The following is a 20,155-nucleotide window of genomic DNA, read 5'->3' on the forward strand; positions in this document are numbered from 1 at the left end:
TACCAACACTTTATTTAGTAGTAATCAGTCAGGGAAAGAGACTTCAGCTTTGAAATAAGTGAGGTCATTAGCAATAACCAGAATGAATTCAAGAAGATCAGAATGAGGGAGGGAACCATTAGGGAGTGAAATAACCAAAAACACAGGAGAAAGCAGAAAGAGGAAGGTACCAAAATGCCAGGGAAATGACCTAGGAGTTAAAAACATTTCTTTGCCTCTTAGTACAATAGTGCAGTCATGGAGAAAATATACACAAATATTTCCTTGACCTAAATAAGGTCAAGGAAATTAATTCCTTTGACTTCCAAGGAAATGGAAAAGGCCCTGCATTTGATCTGTCAAATGCAAATAAGTCTGCCTAATCATTTTTCCTTTAGAATAGAAATATCTGTCGTTGACAATAGAACAAAGGGCAATGGGCACAAGCTAGAACACAGGAAGTTCCATGCAAACCTGAGGAAAAATCTCTTTGCTGTGAGGGTGACAGAATGCTGGAACAGGCTGCCCAGACAGTCTCCTTCTCTGGGGATACTGAAGAACCTTTTGGATGCTTTCCTGTGTAACCTACTGCAGGGAACTTGCTATAGCAGGGGGTTGGACTCAATGATGTCCAGATGTCTCCTTCCCTGCAATTCTGTGATATCCAGTAATTTTGTTTTACATTCCCCTACAGAAATAATGCAATTTTACGTAAGTAGAGAAAAAATTATTTGAAGACAAAGACCCTTTTCTTAACCCAACAGAACTTCTGGAACAGAGAAATAAAGTAAGCAGAATGAGGCCAAACATCCTTGAGCTGAATTTGACCTATTTCAACAATAAGATGGAACAGAAGGTAAACTTCTAAAGCTGACAACATTTAAATCCTCTGGCCTTTGGAAAATTCAGCCTCAGTTCTCCATTTGGAATGCAGATTTGTACAGCAAACAGGATGATGTGCAGAACTGTGGAATTAACATCCAAGGCTTGGATTTAAAACAGCGAAGTAATTACTGCACAGTAAGAAAAATGATATTTTATTGTATGTTTTGAAAACCCTCTTTGATTTTAGCAATATTTATGTGGATACTTGTTATCCACATATCCCAGTGTCTCTGTGTTTTAAAATACACCTTTTTCGTTGCTAGCTCAGGCTTGGACTGCCATGTAATGCTTCAACCTCAACAGCACCCACATAAAGCAATATGGATTAAAGACACAGGCAGGAAATGGATGATGTGGTCTGGCATTCCTGACCTTTTAGCATTGCTGCCCATGCTTGTATCATTTTATTTTATTGCACTGTCGTTTTCTTCATTAGCAGTTCATAATGCTTCATAAGATAATAGCACTGGACTGCTTGGGAGCAGTGTTCTGTATCAGAAGATGAACGGGAGCAAATTTAAAATGCTCTTTTAGTGTCAGATTGGTAATGATAGGAATTTAGGTCATCTGTTTATCCAGACTAATGAAAGTAGAAGATCTTCCTCTCAGTTAGAAATAAATTTGGACTTCAGGAGACATCTTCCTGAGAAATACAGTAGAGTTTTGCTGTGCATTTTAGATGACCTGGGCTATCCCAAATAGCTTAAAGAAAAAATAAATATTTTAGATTTCCTGTAATACGTTTCAACCCCATGTGGATATGCTGTGCATGCTGAGGTGCCTAAAGACTCACTTTAGACAGAGGAATCCCACCTCTGACAATAGCTACTTCATTCTGTTGTGATAAATGCTTGTTTCTCGGAACCAATACCCCAGGGTTTTTTCAAGTAAATCAGTGAATGCCTGTGAGGTGCTGCACCTAGTGAATGCAGTTCTGGTAACCGTGGTGACGCTGTTCATGGTAGTATTTTAATTTGAAATACTCTATGTGATATAAATAAAAAGAAAAATGGGAGTTCTGTGGCAGCAGAATGTGAGAAATAATCACTAATGTTGATGTTCATTTACTGCTTTCTTCTGATTTGGCTGATAAACATACATGGAATAGAATAGGAATAGGAATAGGAATAGGAATAGGAATAGGAATAGGAATAGAGAATAGGATAGTTCAGTTGGAAGTGGCATGCAAAGATTATCCAATCCAGCTGTCTGACCACTTCAGGATTAACCAAAAGTTAAATTATACTAAATGTCTCTTGAACACTGACAGGCATGACTATCTTGCTAAGAAACCTGTTCCAATGTTTGACCATCCTCATGGGAAAGAAATTTGTCTTAATATCTATTCTGATCTATATTATGCTCCTCAGCATAAAAACAAACAAACAAACAAACAAAACCAAACAGCTGTATCTCTGTATCTCAGTTCCATCTCAGAACAAGACTTAGTTATGCACCATTCACCCACAAAGCCATGATTTCCTTTGGAAAAGTCCAAGTTGGCAGGAAGAGAAATATGGTGTTACCAGAAGGCTACTCGGATAAAACTGGGAGGCCTGCATTACAGTACACATTGCTCAGTGCATCTACTCCAACTCAAATGACTGCTTCTTTGAAACTGTGGGGATTAATGTCTTTTTTTAACTATTGGTAATTTGGGAAGGATTTGAATGTTCAAAAAGAAAACAAAACCTGTTTGTGCTCCATTAATAACCTCCTAAAAATCCAGCAATAGCGTTTGTAAAATTTATTTGGTTCATTATGTCTTTTGAAAGACGTTAGAGATTCACTTACCTGTTCTGATTGTATTGGACATTCTGTGTCAGATCAACATTTAGCATAATGAAATCATGGACGTGGCAACACGAGAATGGTTCCTTGATGTCAGAAGTGTTTGTTTTACTGGACCATTTTCTCATCCCAATTAAAGCATAGTGAGTGACGTTAGGAGTTGCTTCAATACGTTGCAGAATGTGCTTCAATGAAACATTCCTTTCAGTCCATGTATAGTCGCTACAGCAATTAGGAAAATGTGTTGAAATACAGAGAGAATAATTAGAATCTTATTTGGCTGAACAATAGTTCTCAAGTCCATAGTAGTTACCAGGTAGATAGCTTCAATGTTGTACTGCTTTATTGCAATTTTTCACTTCCCATTTCAGGGTAGACTCAAAATTTAAAACTATCTAGCGCTTATGTGGTGGGAGACTGATATGTCAGGTCAGAAATTTACCTTAGATCTTTCAAAGTATTCACTCAGATTTCCAGATTTTTAAAGTTACCTAGATAATGTTGCAATGCACCTGGATAATGATCACTGCAGGGTTGCTGACTTTGTGCCAGAACTTAAGTGTGCAAGATCGTCCTAATCTACCTCTCAAATCCATAAACCTCAAAGCTTTCAGTGAGCATTTTTCTTTTCGAAGGTTTGCTATAATTCCTGCATTGCCATCATTCTGGGAATAGACAAAGACATGTAGAACAAATAATGTTCTAAGGTTACGGAAATAAAAATACTGTTTGAAGACCTAGTGTATTGAAAGAGCCACACAGAGTGAAACTGACAAACGATCCAGCAGAAAGCAGTTGCCTGATTTGCACAGAAATGTCTTTTAGCTTCCTTAGAAAAATCCTACTGAAAACGTACACATGAATGGCTGTGTTTGCTCAGTGTATGAAGGACTGTTTTCAGAACTTGAAATCTGCAGTTCTAGATTGAACCAGAGCAAGGCACTTAAATCCTCAGGGGACAGAAAAGCAAAACAAGCAGTAAACATTGTGGAAAACAATTTCTCAAATGGCAAATATTATGCTCTGCTTGTACAGGGTAAAAGTAGTATACGAAATGTCATTTTAAAACTGATATGCTGTGAAAGCTTAAAAGAGATCAGCTGAAAGAGCGAGTGGTCTTCTATTTACCTTTTCCTGTCTCCTGAACAATCAACTTCTACTGCATTCCACATAACACAGGAGTCATCTGAAATGACAATGAAAGGCCAAATGTCCTGCGGCTTGATGCCCAGCTCCTCCTGCCGATTTCGTTCTAGCTCCAAGTTATGATAAGACAGCTCTTTGATCAGGAAGTGTGCCGCACCTGAAACCAAGGACATAATCTATAAGATGAAAAGTAGGGGCAGAAATTGTTTGCTTTTAACTTGAAATCCTTTAGAAGAGAATATTTCTGGACCCCAGGATATGACTCACTCTGAAGGCTTCAATGTCCTAACACTCCCCAGAGCCAACATAGTGTGTCTGTGGGCAAGATAATGACTGACAGAAACCCACTGGAAAGCATGCAAAATAAAGCCTGATTTCTGTGATAAAGATTTCTTAAAATCTGAAGGGTTGAGTGACTGATCATTTTAACCTGACAGATAGTGCCTCAACTATTGTAGTGTAAACTCTAGAAATGTGGGTTAACTGAATGACATGGGAGCGATTTCTCTTGATTCTCCATTCTAAATGATTGTCACTACTGATGTCTACAAATTGCATCACTAATGCAAGGTGCTGAATACTTCACAGATATTATATTAACAGAATCTACCCAAGAGATGTATCTAACTGGTATGCTCATTAATCTTTACCCATCTCATTTCTCCCACACACACCTGAAGCTGTAATAGAGGGCTTCCAGTCTCATGAACTCAGTTGTTTCACTTCCATGAGATGCAGCAGTTACCTCCTCTACCAGAAAGTGTGAGCACAATTCAGTTGAGCAAACAGAAGCCTCTAGCAATATTTGAACCTCTCTGGGTACCTGAGATTCCTATGCAGAATTATCTGGAAATAGCATGCAACTTAGTTCTAGAAGGCAGAGTAGGTAATTCCACCTGAATTAACTACCCTCATTTCTATTTAAAATCAAGAGAGAAGAAAAAGTATTTTCATGTGATTCATCTAGCTTGTTCTAGGTGATCTGGATTAAGTGAACTGCATTGAAGACTGTTACACAGACTGTTACACAAGACTGTCTTCAAAGAGAATCCAGATCATCAGATATGGTAGCTATAATATCTATATCTATATATCCATATCTATATCTATATCTATATCCATATCTATATCTATATCTATATCTATATATCTATACCTATATCTATATATATCTACATTTCAATTTGAATAGCACCACCTCAAGGGCCCAAGTCACATGTCCATATTTTTTTATGTCACACTTCATGTCACACTTACCCACTCCTGCACTGTTGAAAATGCTTGGAAGAACAAGCATAATGTGATTGGGCCAATACTTTTTATATATGGCCATTTCGTATTCCTTGACAACTAAAACATGCAGATGACTGGCTCCATCCATTGCATGATATAAATTGAAAAGCCCATGTTCATGGCGCCCAGTGGTGGGAGTAAAAGTGGGGCTTTTTATGAAATCTTCACTCTGTAAGTGAATCGAAGATAAGTTTCTTTATTAAGCTGGATAATGTTTAAAAAAGAACCAGGTCCATCAACAGAGCAAATTGGTTTAAGTTTCACTACATTGCTACATTTTAAATCAGCTTAATGGGAAAATAAACAAGTTTTATAAGAGTTGGAAAAAAAAGAAAACCCCATCTACTAACTTATCCATCTGGTGAGACAGTGGTGAATTGGATAGGACTGGTAATTTTTACTGCCAACTACTCATGGACCTTGAGGCTAGATCTGGAAAAGGGTTCAGATCTGTATGACAGAACATGGTAAGAAACACATTAGTCCAAAACTGTAATATAAGTCTTCTGACTGGCTATCATCCAAACTTGAATGCATTTAAACTCATTAAGTACTTTCAGGTTTGACAGTATATCTCCATAGTGCCTTGTTTCTACAAACATCCAGAACTATTCCAGCCTGAGGAACTGATTTCAGGCTGATAAGGACCCAAAAGGAAACTGCCTCTTCACAACCCTCACAGTTAAGCACTGCACATTAAAAATGTCAAAGCACAATATGATGGACGGGTATTAATTTCTGTGGAGTTCTACAGATTTAATTAAAGTGCACTGAGAAAAATATTTTATAGCTTATTTAACAGCTTATTTTCTCAAGTAAAGTAGTAAACTAGTGTTTGCTACTGTTTCACAAATTGCTCCACTAATGCCCACACCTAGCCTGAACCACTCACAGCTTCATCATAAATATGGATATTAAGAGTCACTGTAAAGGCCAACATCAGAGGCTGCATAGCCTGCCAAATGTTTTATACAGTGTTTTCTACAAGTGTATCCTGCAATTCTTTGGATAGTCTTAAAGCCTTGGCAAAGATTCTTTGTTTTTAAGAAATCATCTGAGAACTTATGCATAATAGGATTGAAAATCCACTGCCTTTCTTGTAAACCGTATGACAAACAAAACCATCTCTGAGACCAGTTGCTGAAACTGTTCTTGCTTTAACACCTTAAACCCATAACAAAAAAACTTTAACCTCAGATAAGAATGTAAATGTGAAAAAAAAACAGCCTTGGTAATGAGGAAAAGCTTATCAGTTGCTTGACAATTTTGTTGCATGTCTCTCTTTCTGGGAGAAAATACAAGCCTGTGTTAGGTCCTTATCATCTCTTGACAGCACGATCAGAAATGTAAAGAATCCTACAACGAATCTTAAAGATGGTCGTGTCTCTCTCCTATATATGGCCACAAATATAATAATTCATCTACCTTATCTGTGACTAGTGGCAGCCTCATGCTTTCCAGTTGTCTTCCTGGTTGGCTAAAGACAAAATGATGCTCCTTTGACTTTGGAATGATAAAATGAAGCTGGATCTCTTCTCCCAGCATGGAATAGGAAAAGGCAAATGCATGCAGAGTGGACTCATAAAGCTGAGGATGGGAAAAATAGGATAATGCCAGTGGTTAGTGTCAAAATTATTTCCTACGAGGTCTCACTGTGGTGAATATGCATTCATAACATTACCAAGCACACAATGTCCCTCTGAAGACCCCAGATTACATGAAGAACAGAAACTCTATAGTCCCCAGGTCTGATATCTAGTCAAGGCAGGCAAACCTCAAGACATAATAAAATCCAACAATCAGCTCTTTCTTTAATCTACACAAACAGATTGTAAGTCAATTTAGCTACAGTGAATAAACACAAAACTGTGATTGGGTTGTGTCTGCTTCAATATCTGATCTAAATATTAATGTCTGGAAATTTTTACCTGGTATCTGGGATTGAAACCCATATATTGATGGCACTGTTCACAGTGATGGTAGGTGTTATACGCTGCATACTTGGATAATCTCATTCTAGTTGTTTGACGGTGGGTGTACATATCCTCCTGCCTTCTGCTAATGGGTCTGTCTATTAAAAACAGAAACAAAATGTATGTAACATAAATTCAAGGCCAGAATATATTCCTTTGTGACAAATTGTTTCTGTCACTTAAATTAAATTAAAGAACGATGGCAGGATTAAACACATGCAAAACAAGGTATAATTTCATTCTGAGCATTGTAGTGGTAAGTCCATAAACTTGCTGAGGTTGCAATATTTCCCTTTGATTGGGTTATTAAAGGCAATCTTAAACAGCATTTTCCCCACTATCAGTCCCTAGGCATTGCCATGCATAAGTAGGTCAGACTTTATGCCACACCACACTTGAATGAATTCCTATGCACTTCAAAATTGACCTGTCTAAACTCTCTCTCTCCAACTTTGGCTATAAAGATATTACAGAAGACACTGACAAAAACCTCACTGAAGTCATTGATCTTCCTTTTTCCATCCTGCCAGTCCTCTCATGATAAAAGGCAATTAGGTTTGTCAGTCATTATTTGCCTATGATTCCTCCATGCTAGCTGTTCCCAATCACTGTCCTATTCTTTATGGTCCTGGACATGATTTGCAGGAGGGTTGGATCCATAACTGTTTTGTGGACTGAGAGTGGGCTGAACAGGCAGTAATTGCTTTGGCCTTCCTTCTTGTCCTGAAAAAGAAAGGCATTTTTGCCTTTTTTCAATCACCAGGAATCTCCATCCACTGTCGTTACCTTCTAAAGGTGGTATGATGTTGGCGAGCACTCTTGGTGTGCTTGGATGCATCCTACCCATGCTTCCCCAGCTGGCTTACGTATGGGACCCTAAGATAAGAGTTATTTCACCTGGCCATAGACATTTTCATTTGCTATTTGCTTGTAAGCTAGATGAGTGCTACAGACCGCAGAAAGACACAAACACATCTGCAATGCACGTGCCCTAATTTAAATGCGTACTTTATCTAAAGTTTACTTCAGAGGTGCTTATTTCTTATGAAGAATTATTAAAGGAGTCCAGAGGACTATTTCACACCTTAATTCTACAGGAATTTAAATCTGAACACATACATATCACCTTTTCCAAACCTAAACCAAATAAACCTATTAAGATCTCTAAGAACATAAAGAACAACATTGCAATAGAAAACATTAAAATGCTCACTTTTTGTGGGATCAGAGTGTTTTTAATGAGACTACCTCTTCAATATGCCATAAAACACTAATAAGGCTACTAATCTAGTGTTTCATCTGACAAACTACAAATCTTTTTTCAATTATTATTTAGTCAAGTACAATTCTGACAGTTTTACACTGTTTAAAAGTCAACATGATTCACCTGCTAAAACCAAATAAATGTATGTATGTGTAACATTCAACAGACTTTTCAAATTCTAACCTTCACTGTTTACAGCCTGAAGCTTGGAACAAATCAGACTTGCATCTTCATATTTTGGGTCATGGATAGTATAGTCAAAAGGGATCTTCTTAAACATCTCCAAATCTGGCCATGTATCTCCAGGCTGATGGTAGCATTGATCTGATTCTTCTTTTATGTCTATGAAATTATTGAAAAATAAAAAGTAATGAAATTACAATTGCAAATATGCCTTTTATTATTATAGAATGTTTTGCTATGAGTACAATCTTGCATCATTTTTTTTAATCATTCTCATTAAACAACATTATTATGCATAAAGAGGTGCAGATTTGAACAAATATACCTCATTTCTCACTGCAATTTTGGCTTTTAATTCATAATGAAAACAATTTTTAAGGCGCTAGTAAGGCTGATTTACCTGTATCTGGACATTTGCAGTCTTTCCACTGCACATTTGAGAGCTGAGTGGAGAAAAAATACTTACTGGGATAAAGAAACTCCACAAAAAAACTTATTGGGAAAAAGAAACTCCACCTCAGAAACTAGGTGTTAAGTACCGTGCAGAGTTAAAGTCAGATGCCTCTTCTAAGGGGAACTAAAGGCCAGAGGAACTGAAATCAAGCTTTTTTTGAAACAGGGAAATTGGCATAAAACAAACCAGCAAGCCAACAAACATATGCACAGTAATCCTAATGAAATACTTTTTTACTTTTGTCAAGAGGATGAAAGTAGTGAAAAGTTCAATTTGGGGATCAGTTGCCAGCTATTGTAAAGAGCTACAACTCAGTGGCTATTAATATTAATTGATTATTTAAAATTATTATAAATTATTTAAAATCCAAAGTAAATATGAACTCAGATGGAATTAATCAGATGGTGAATTTCCAATAGAAGGGCATTCGTTACATTCAGTATTCCTTGTGCCTGCATAAACCCTTCATCTTTGTAACCTTCTAAATCAGCTTTTCAATTTGGCATATTATTCTGCACAACTACTTTGCTCAGAGCTGTATTTAATGACAGAAGTGCAGTAAAATCAGGAAAAGATGTCATCTGCTGCATGAAGTTAATGCAGTACGAGTCAGGTTGTGATTTTAAAGCATAGACACTGTTCCATGCTCCCATTTCCTTATGGCACCCAACTTTCACTTGTGATTTTGTGTTGATTTAACTTGCCATGTTGGTTGCTAACAACAACATCAGAGTTTGGCTTTCCAGTCAGGTTACCAGATCTTCCTACATTCCTGCTCAGCCCCATGCTGAACTCGGTGGCCATGCAGCTGTCCTCCTATCAAACCCTGGGCTTTATAGATATAGATAATAGATAAGCTATTCTACTATTATATGATTTCTCTATCCATAATTGATCCATAATTACTGTGGCTGAGTATCTAGAATTAGGAGAGAGTGAGTAAATGATAATTTTAGAATTTCAGACTACAACTAGTTATTAGAAAGCAGGAAATGTTTTTTTCTTCATGTGGTCTTATGTATTTAGAAAATATAACATTGCTCCTGGCAATACAAATGTGTCAGTGTTTCACTGATTGCTTTTATGCAGTTTGCCTCAAAAGTTCATTCCAATTTTAAACTTAAAAATGATGGCTGGATATCATCAAATGAACATAAAAGCAGATAGTTATTTACCAAGAAAAACAGAGGTTTGTGGAGAGGAAGGCTAAACTCTAAATGATGACTGAAATATTAAAATGTTCTTAAGTATCAGTTGAAGATCACAAAAAAATCTAAAAATATTTCAACAATATTTCTAATTGCTGAGGTGAACAGTATAGAATATGCAGAAAAAAAAAAATACTGCTTAAATTAATATAACAAGTCTCTAAATTCTCCAGAAACAAATTATATTTATATATTATTTATAACAAGAACTTACTAATGTTGATTTCTTCCTCATCATAAACATCCACTTCCGTCAGCCTGATCAGCATTCTGGACAAAATACTGAGGAACTGCAGGTAGGCACCTGTTTTCCCTATCTGTAAATATACAAATCAGAAAATACAGAACTTTCATTTTCATCTGGAAATTGCGGCTGAAGTGAAACCAAATATTAATATTCAGTGTTTGCATATCCCTGTACTTTCCTATTCCCAACCATAAACGACAAGCTCAGGTGCTTGATGTTTTTTAGGTGCTCTTCATGTTGCAAGTTAGTTTGGAAAATGCATTTTGTGTCACGGGTCTAATTATAAGACAGCAAACTTGAATTTTCTCTCTTACAGTTGCTAAAATGGCAATGAACATTTAAAAATCCACACAAACTCCTAAAGTGTTCTAAAAACAATTCACGTGATGTAAAATAACAACATAATTACTTCAGTTCTTTTGTATTTGCACAGTTCATCAGCATACTGAGTGCTGTTGAAGTATCCTGAAGGAAGAAGTGTCAGACCTCTATTGGAGAACTTGTCCAGGCCACATCCAGTCCTTTTGTAGGTTTTTCAGCCACAGCCAGCGTTTAACTCAATTAATTGCTCAGTGTCTTCCACATAAAGTTTACTGATGATCACATGAAGAAATAACACTGTTACACTTTGAAAGGACGCAGTACAGAAGGGGAGAAAAAAAGAGACCTGCAAACTCATTTCATTCTGACAGGAGAATACGGAGTGAAGTTAACACATAGGTCAGTTATGGCATGTTCTCCTTCTGCAACTAGTTGTTCTCAGGTAGTTGAATAGAATTTTGAAATACATCTACATTAGTACTGCATTTAAACCCCAGCTTTCGTTGCCAGTGCTGGGCTATGTCAGCAACATCGTGTACTGAACAATTTAAAACAGTGCTGGACTTAATATTTTCATATTTCAAGTAGCTTTTTCATTTTCTCTCAACACTTGAGTCTTTGAAGATGGAACAAGAGCAAGTAAACATTTGCTTTTGTCAAAGTTCATCCCTGTTATTCTCAGTAAACTAGACAGCACTTGGATGAGTGTTTGGCAAGGCTTGAAAAGGTTCCCTTTTCCCTGCTGAGGGTAAAATAAGCCCATAGACCATGTGTTCTGCTAGCACACAACTCCATGTTGTCCAGGGGTAATACAGGAAGAAGTTACTTTCCATTAGAGCACAGCCCCATGGTTGAGATATTTCTGAGTCCCACTCTGAGTTTTCATATAAAATCCTTTGAGACTCATGAGAATCTTTTTACTAAGTTTGGAGCAAAGCTGTAAGCTTCAATGAAATACCTGTTCATTGGTAAGCAAGGCAAAACTACTTCATTCTCCACATTTGTGGCAAACTTGATCATACTTTGTTTTATTAGAATGTATTTTCTACATTTTTTTCTCACAGCAGTGATTACATTTCTATGCCATTATGAATGTACTCTTTGTACATGCTTCCCACCATCCTCTGATTAAACATTAAGTGGCCTGACAGATTGAGAGCTCCGTAATTTTGAACAAATGAGAGATAAATTGTCAAAAGTACAGAGCTGTCATTCCTAATCTGTTTTAAGCGTATTCTTAGAATTGTCAACAGGCTGAAAGCCTTACTTTTCCCTTTCAGTAACCATTTAAAACTTGCTCTATCAAAAACATCCATTTTCTGTTAGCTCAGGAAACAAGTTTTCACAAATAGTTTTCAACAATACATCTGGGGTCAGCAGGCTAACTCTAAGTGGTACTTAGATGAAAGGTAGCAATAGTCTGTTGATTCAGATATACAAAGCAGTCGGATCACAGATTGAAAATGCTGAAAACCGTTCAGCATTTTTCAGGGATTGAAAATATTGGTCTCTCACCAGGAAACTAAAACATATGCACTTTTGATATTCCATGCATCACATCTTACCTAATCTCATTATCTGTCAGCTAAAAACTGTCCAGCATAACATTGAGCTTTGTGAACTGCTAGGTATTAGCAGCACTGCATGGAAAATGCTGGTGGGAGCAGGCAGGAATCTCTCATTTTCAGACTGCTTCTCTGCAGGTAGAGAACCCAGGCTGAACACATGACCGAGTTTTTACTTTGACTCTCCTCACTCACATATTTGCCAGCATTTTCTGCTGAAGAAATAACTTGCTAAAATACAGAACACTTTTTTCAGTTCATTTAGAGAGCAAAAGATTCAAAAGAAAAATGACTTCCACTTGACAATCAACATTTTCTTCAGAAGGGAAGAGCCTTGAAAATCTGAATTTATAACATGCTCAGGTAGGTAAATGTGCCTTTAAATTCAATAATATGATTTCTGTGTTTTTTATGTGCCATCACTTGACCAGATGGAAATGCACAAAGTGTCAGCTTGCTTGACAGTACTGAGGATTTGTCATTACACACAGCTGCCAGATCTCTCCAAAGAATTCTTGTCTCGTATGTCACTACCCTTCTTTTAGATCAGTTTTTTGGGGCATCCACAAAGAGATGCTGCAAGCAGGATAAGTCACCTGGGGGCCATACCTTGTCAGATAATTGAAGTTTTACTCTAATTTGTTTCTGGGTATCTGAACATGAAAGATAGAAGTCTGATGAATTAGAATTTGAAGGAGAAGATCACAGAAGACTTAAGTTGCAAAAATCTCATACTTTGTGAAAACTTGCAATAAATAAGGAATGAGAATCCTGCAAAGATTTAGCATTTTGGTTTCTATTTTCATCCTAAATGCAAGGCATGATTTTGTGAGATACATAAGGATATGTTTACTCCGCAACTGTTCATTCATGAAGATTGTAGATGTACAAGAGCAAGAGGAGAGAACATGAATTCAAATCCTTCCCACAGAAAATTCCAGAACAAAGGTTCATCTTTTGTGTCAAAGACCTGCAGTACCTACAGGAGTGGAAGCTGTTAAAAGATTTTGGTCACTGAACTGTATTTTCCATAGATATCTATAATAAACTGAAAACAAACTAAAAACTGGAGATTGAGAGAATCCAGTCAGAAAAATTAGATGTGCTTATTCATAAAGTGGTCATCCAAAGGTCTGTTGTAGCAGGTCTAAGAGCAATGAGTTTCTCTATTTTTTTTTTATTTTTTATTTTTATTTTTTTTTAACTTGTTCCAATCATTAGACATCGGGAGCACTGGAAGTACTTTATTATTCTCACATGTTTCTAGAAAGTACCCCTGATAACAATCTTCACATCTGGAGTAATTTATGGCAAAAGTGGAAATAATTCCATAAGGCTTTGCTACTTTAATTTCCAGGTGAGACAGTTCTTCACATACCACAGCAGTGGTTTTCAGACTGTGGTCTGCGAACCAGTGTTGATTCATAGAAAATATTCTGATGGTCCACAGACAGCTGGTCAAATGGTGCTGGGTCTTCTCCTTGTTTCCACTTGCTATGTTCTGCTAAAAGACAGCTAACAAAAAATATATTAAATATTTCCCTAATACTTTTATTACATTAGAAGAATGGCATTTAAGCCCATTGTACTAAAATTTTAGGAAAAGGAGAGGAGACCCAAACAGTATGAGCAGCAGTTTTCTTCCTCAGGAAATGTCTTAAGATGGTTTTCATCCCCTGAGAGAACTTCTATGATCAGGAATGGGCAGTTACTTACAGACTATGAGCAGCTTACCTGCCTATGGAAAATGCTAGTTCTAGGCTTGTAATATTCAGGTATAAAAACAGCGGCACAAAATTTTCATTTGCAGTTTGGAGAATTTTAAGATAAACGTTTCTAAGAAAAATATTTCAGTGAATTTAGACTTCCTGATAGGCATTTTGTTCAACGTCATTCATTTCTACCCATAGCTATGATACTTGTTCATGCTCACTAAGCAATGTGTTAGCTGCATGATCCAATGCAACACTAGGAAAAAACCCACACTATGGATATAACACCATAAAATCATATGGAAGAGGCCTCAAAGATCACCTACTCCAAGCACCCAATTACCACTAATATTGCCCATTAAACCATGTCTACCATTTCCTTAAACACCTCCAGGGACAGTGACTCAATCACCTCCTTGGGCAGACTGTTTCAGTGCCTGACCACTCTTTCTGAGAAGAAATTCTTCCTAATACCCAATCTGAACCTCCCTGACATAACTTGAGACCATTCCCTCTAGTCCTGCCTCTAGTTATGCAAGAAAAGAAGTTGACTCCCACCTCACCACAACCTCCCTTCAGGACATTGTAGAGAGCACTAAGGTCCCTTCTGAGCCTCCTCTTCTCCAGACCAAACTATCGTAGTTCCCTCAGCAATTTCTCATTAAATTGTGCAGACCCCTCAACAGAAATATTGCCCTTCTTTGGACACGCTCCAGGGCATTTATGTCCTTCTCATAGTGAGGGGCCCAAAACTGAATGCAGTACTTGAGATGAGGCCTCATCAGAGCTCAGTACAGAGGGATCACTTCCCTGCTTTTGCTGACTGCACTATTTCTGATATAATCTAGGATGCCATTGGTCTTCTTAGCACTGCTGATCCATGATTAGCCTAGTGCTGACCAGCAATTCCATATCCTTTTCCTCGGTGCAGCTTTCCAGCCACTCTGCTCCAAGCTGTAGCATTGCCTGGGGTTGTGACCAAAGTGTAGAGCCCAATACTTGGTCTTGTTGAACTTCATCCCGTTGGCCTCAGAACATCAATCCAACCTGTCCAGATCTCTCAGCCCTTCCTACACTTCCCCACAGCTCGGTGTCATCTGCTAACTTACTGAGGATGCACTCAGTGCCGTCATCCAGATCATGAGTAATTAAACAAGATGGGCCCAAATACTGACCCCTGGGGACCAGTTGCCAGCTGGATTTAACTCCATTCACCACCATTCTCTAGGCTCAACCTTCCATCCAATTCTTCATTCAGCAAAGAGCGTACCTGACAAAGACATGGGCTGCCAGCTTCTCCATATAAGTAGAGAAAGGATGGAATTTCACGTAAAGAAAGTGATATTAAAGGTGTCATTCACTGCTGTACAAGGGGCCCACAGGAGCCCTATTCTGTATTTGAAAAAGAGTTTCATGTGATAGTTAAAGGTGGTGAATATCATATACCATGGTAGGGAGCTAACGAATGAGCAAGCTGCTTGTCTCAATATAACTAGCTAAATGTCACATGTCATGTGTTAAACAACAAGTCCTTCTGATGGATATGTAGAATGCTTTCAGAGGTCTCTAAATGACTATTTTGAGAAACACAGGCTTACATCTGAGACCCTAAACCATATGCTTCACGATCAGGTGAATACTAAAGCAGTATTTACATATCAGTAAATCTGAATTTTTATGGTGTCTTTGGGAATAGTCTCTTTGTGAGTTGTGATATGTATAAATATAAAATTCTACAAAAAATTGTCACAGCTTATGTTTTTCTTAGAGATTGATGTCAACAACCTGCTGCAGAATGTTATTTTTTGGTCTGCACCTTAATATGACATTCATTTTCTTGATTGTGTAACACTTCAATCTTTGGCACACACAGGCAATTTACATTAAAAGAATTGAGAGTATTGTATAACTCCTAATCGAAGTACTTTCTGGAATCCTTTACACATTACAGTAAAATTAACAGGAACTTTCAATACGAAAAGCCCATTTATGCTCTTCTTACTTCACTGCAATATACATTTGGTACTATGGAAAAAAAATATTTAATAAATAGCAATATATATAGTTTCCTTTTCCAGTCAATAGGCACGAATGGCACTTATAATAGGCATAAATCCATATGGGTGGATCAAGATAAGGCAGGTAACTACATTTAGATGAACTTTTTGTTGATACTAGAGCAACAGGAAACATGAGTCTTTGGTTTGATTTTTCCTTTCTGACTTCTGATGTTCATGTGATGTAAATATGCTCATAGACATGTGGTCTCATTGCTTCAGGAGAGTGTGAGAGGCACAGCATCAGACTTACTATGTAACATGTGTACTGAACTAGGAGATGTCTTACTCAGACATAAGTATTAAACATTCTCAGAGAATTTAAAAGACAAGCAAGGAACTTCTTAGGACAATACCCATTTTTATGCATAATTTGAAATAAATTTACAAACTCTTGGTTAGTATTCACCTTGTAAATAAAGCTCTGCTAATGTTGAACAGGTCTTCTTGCATGTGCTACCTACAACAGCTTCTAAATTTCTGCCTGTCATGTGGAGGAAACAGAAAATACCTCAACTGCAAAGTTCCAGCTATCTTTAGATTGATCCTGGGAAGTGTTTTTGTGCTGATCTTTGATGTTTATTTAAAATGTAAATGCTTATTCAACTTTGACAGAAATGATGCATGAAATCTATCTTCCAAGCAAGCTATGTTTGAAAACATTTTAATGGAAAGAGACTGACAGAAAATGAATATTGCTCCAGATTGTCTTTGAACTCAAACTAACAGTAAAGAATAAAAGATCATTTTATTAGAAGGGAGTTGAGAAATAAGGAAATAAAATATGAGCAACTTACTCTCCACATAAAAAATGTTTCAAGTACGAAGAACAATAACTAATCTGTTTTTGTAGATGATGATAAAACTGAATAACATAAATGGATGATAATACCTTGCTCTTATTACACACCTGTGGTGGCCCACTCAGCAGCAGTCTCCTTGGGTGAAAGGTGTCCATTCTGCCCTCATTTCTATTATTGTAGTCCATATGGATTGGCTTGGGCACTGTCCATTGGCGGTAGTATAGAGACTGCTCTGTGCAAGTCATCATCTTACTCATAAGAGGACGAAAAGAACTTGCCCACATCACAGAGTGGTAAGGCAAAAGGGAAGATGATTTTGGAAGTCCACTGCTGTCCGTAGAGGTAATAATGTCATAAACCAGTTTGGGCAGGAAAACTATGGGAGGCTGTTTTGATGATTTAGTCATGAAGCATTGAGAGGTCTGTAAGATGAAGGAGTTATGAGTAGGTGCAGAGGAGGAAGAAGAGGAAGAGAAAGGTGAGGAAGATGAGGAGGTGATGGAAATTTGGGCACTTTTTAGGTTTTGTTTTGTATCAGGTTGTTCATTTCCCGGAGGTAAGTGTTTGCTGATTGTTGTTTGTGCCCCCTTGTCTACCTTCTGCTTCTGCTTCTCATGGCTATTTGTAGTTTCTTCGGTGCTGTTACTTAGGACTTGGTGGGGGGATTTTGCTCTGTCTCCTGCTGTTACTAAAGGAGGAGATGGCTCGCTGCAGAATGCTGTAACTAAAGGAAAATTATATTTCAATACAACATAATATTTTAATGTAAGTGCAATAATCCCAGCTAGTCAATGACACAGCAAAACACTGAAAAATTGCTTAGATACAGTACCAGTCAAATAATGCAGCCCTATAGCTCCTGCTATCTTTCAGCTTCCTCATACAGAAAGTCTTAATGAGATTAGGTGGGAGTATTTGTCTCAATGCAGCAAGTGCCTTTCCAAGAACTTACGTTCATAGGAAAGGTGTGATTGACCTGTCCTCAGCCATTCCCTATTTCATCAGATATCCTCATCACTCAAGACTATAAAATTCTGTAAACTTTTGTTCAAAAGGGTGAAAGAAAATTAGTACCCATTGGCTCTTACCCCATCAAACTACAGAAATCTCCACACAAAAACAGTTCTCAGCTCTAAGTCAGCTCTGATTCCAAACTCATGTTTGTGATACTGAAACACAAACTGACATAATATAACTCAGCTCTCAAGACTTTGGTGCTATGAAAACATCCAGCCTTTGGTCAGCTCAAAGCAGAAACTGAACTCATCAAGACTGGCCTTGACCACCACATAGATATAGCTCATAGCTCTTTACTGATTCTCTGAAAATGGTGTACTTTTATTTATATATTCTAACTACAATGATCTCTTGAGAGTTTGAGGCTTCATTTTGAATGGCTCTGAGCATCTTTAATCTCAATAACCTCCAAAAAGGAGATGTAAAGACTGCGCAGTCCTCAGAGTAGACTGAACACTGGCTCAGGAATCAGTCTCCTTGTGTTAGTAAGAATGTCTGTCTGAAGCTAGACATAGATAAAAGCAGCTTTCCATTTCTAGTGAAAACAAAAGTCTGTGTTCTCAAACAACAACAACAAAAAGCAACAAAGCAGATTCTGAACTAATAAAAGAGTCTGTAGCTTTTCTTGGTCTCAAGAAATGGTAAGAGATCCTAGTTGCAGATATTAATCTAAAGCAGCCACCAAATGATGTTTGCAATGAAGATGAAAATAAATCATCAGCAGCATGAATGGTTTCAAGAAACCACCGTAACATCCTGCAGAATATCAGTATCCCAGAGCACAAGGAAAAAAAGAAAGAGAAAAGAGAAAAAAAAGATTTGTTTAATCACAAGCAAATTCAGGCTACACGGCCACATGCAGGCCATATGGATCCTGCAAACTGAAGAACAGATTAAAGAAGAAAAAGCATTTTTCACATTAAAGCTGTTAAAAATCTTATCAAAAATGTCTGCAAATCTTGTCTTTTTCTTTCCTTTTATAACCACTACTGTGTTTGTAGAGAAGAAACCATGGCTAAATATGCATGTCAGCATGGTGAAAACTACAAGCAGATCAAAAAGAAGGTATTGTGACTCAAAAGCAGCAACGTTTTGAAAAGCTGCAGGACATTGTAACACCTACATAACAGTTTGTCTTCTGAACCTTCATTCAACACTCCCCCTGTTATCTGCATTGAAAAGCATTCAAATAAACTTAACAGACAAGAAGCTCAGGTAATTCTCAACATTGTCACATGCTTCATGCAACAATTTGCAGATTGAAAAGGAAACAAAGATTTAAGAAAAAAGATCCACCTCCAAAGGAGCTTCCAAACAGTGCAGATTTAATGAATGAACATTCCAGAGCAAAACAAAAAAGACAAAGACACGAACAAGACTGAGAATTCTTTTCTTCCTACGGATTTTCAAAAGATTATTTAAAACTGTTGAATTGTCATCGCTTCAGTGAACGCACTCAGTACTAAGGATTCAAACCTAAGTGTCACACATTAAAGGAGTACCTGTTTTAGGTAGCCTGTCCTATGTTTACTTTCCAAGCAAGAAATCATCTGCTTGTATTTAAGAAGTCTGATTCTAAATTACTTTTTTAGAAGTTACCTATGATAATCTCATTAAAATAGGCCTTGCCAAAAGCTGACTGATTTGTGCCTTTTTTTTTCCCCCTTTCTTTAACAAGCTGAACAGAAGGTTTTTTATCTATCCTAAATACAGCTTAATAGAAATAAACTTAAGGACTTACTGGAAGCTTTTGAAGAGAGAGATGAAGATGCAGAGTCATGAGAGTGAGATCTTTCTCTTTTCATAGGACTTCTCTTTTCTGAAGTAGAACCTGTTTCATGAATAGTAGCAGAGGAAAACAAAAGCAAAGCATAATTAAAGTAAGCCTGTAAAAAGTGATGGCTATATTGTTGAAATAAGGAAGAGCTCACAACTTTAGATGGAACCAGCCAGATTTGATGTATTGCAACCCTGACCATGGCAGGGGATTGGAACTGGATGGTCTTTAAGGTTCCTTCCAACCTAAGCCATGATTCTTTGATTTGTCTGGATTCTGTCCTCCTTCTGACACTGTATTCAATGTGTTCCTACCATGCAGCATTGGATTAGCCTATAAAATATTCTAATTATGTTGAACTGCAGTACAACTTACAAAATCAGTTCTGCTGCCAGGAGCTGACACGTCACAACTGTGTTTTACCTTTCATACCCAATTAGTGTCAGTGAAACCAACTGACAAAGTGCTCTGTTTTGTCAG

General features: G+C 37.3%; 1 protein-coding gene and 1 long non-coding RNA gene across 4 annotated transcripts in view; one reads left to right on the forward strand and one right to left on the reverse strand.

The window, feature by feature from the left end:
* LOC128072698 (uncharacterized) overlaps positions 1–2,648 on the forward strand; it is a 44,100-nt gene extending 41,452 nt beyond the window's left edge. The window contains exon 3 of the long non-coding RNA XR_008202421.1: positions 744–2,648. This is a non-coding gene — a long non-coding RNA (uncharacterized LOC128072698). The remainder of the gene's footprint in view (positions 1–743) is intronic.
* Positions 1–20,155, reverse strand: part of GREB1 (growth regulating estrogen receptor binding 1) — an 88,026-nt gene that overhangs the window by 6,105 nt on the left and 61,766 nt on the right. For 2 of the 3 annotated variants that reach the window (XM_052703544.1, XM_052703622.1), the window contains 9 exons: positions 19,640–19,729; positions 16,989–17,605; positions 10,391–10,493; positions 8,515–8,673; positions 7,023–7,165; positions 6,520–6,681; positions 5,059–5,263; positions 3,784–3,958; positions 2,659–2,877 (listed from right to left, as the gene is read on the reverse strand). In XM_052703544.1, the coding sequence (XP_052559504.1) occupies positions 2,659–2,877; positions 3,784–3,958; positions 5,059–5,263; positions 6,520–6,681; positions 7,023–7,165; positions 8,515–8,673; positions 10,391–10,493; positions 16,989–17,605; positions 19,640–19,729 (1,873 nt within the window). The remainder of the gene's footprint in view (positions 1–2,658; positions 2,878–3,783; positions 3,959–5,058; positions 5,264–6,519; positions 6,682–7,022; positions 7,166–8,514; positions 8,674–10,390; positions 10,494–16,988; positions 17,606–19,639; positions 19,730–20,155) is intronic. The other variant, XM_052703702.1, reaches the window with a different exon arrangement.

This window comes from Tympanuchus pallidicinctus, unplaced genomic scaffold, assembly GCF_026119805.1.
Source record: "Tympanuchus pallidicinctus isolate F22 unplaced genomic scaffold, pur_lepc_1.0 scaffold1, whole genome shotgun sequence".
Taxonomy (NCBI): Eukaryota; Metazoa; Chordata; class Aves; order Galliformes; family Phasianidae; genus Tympanuchus; species Tympanuchus pallidicinctus.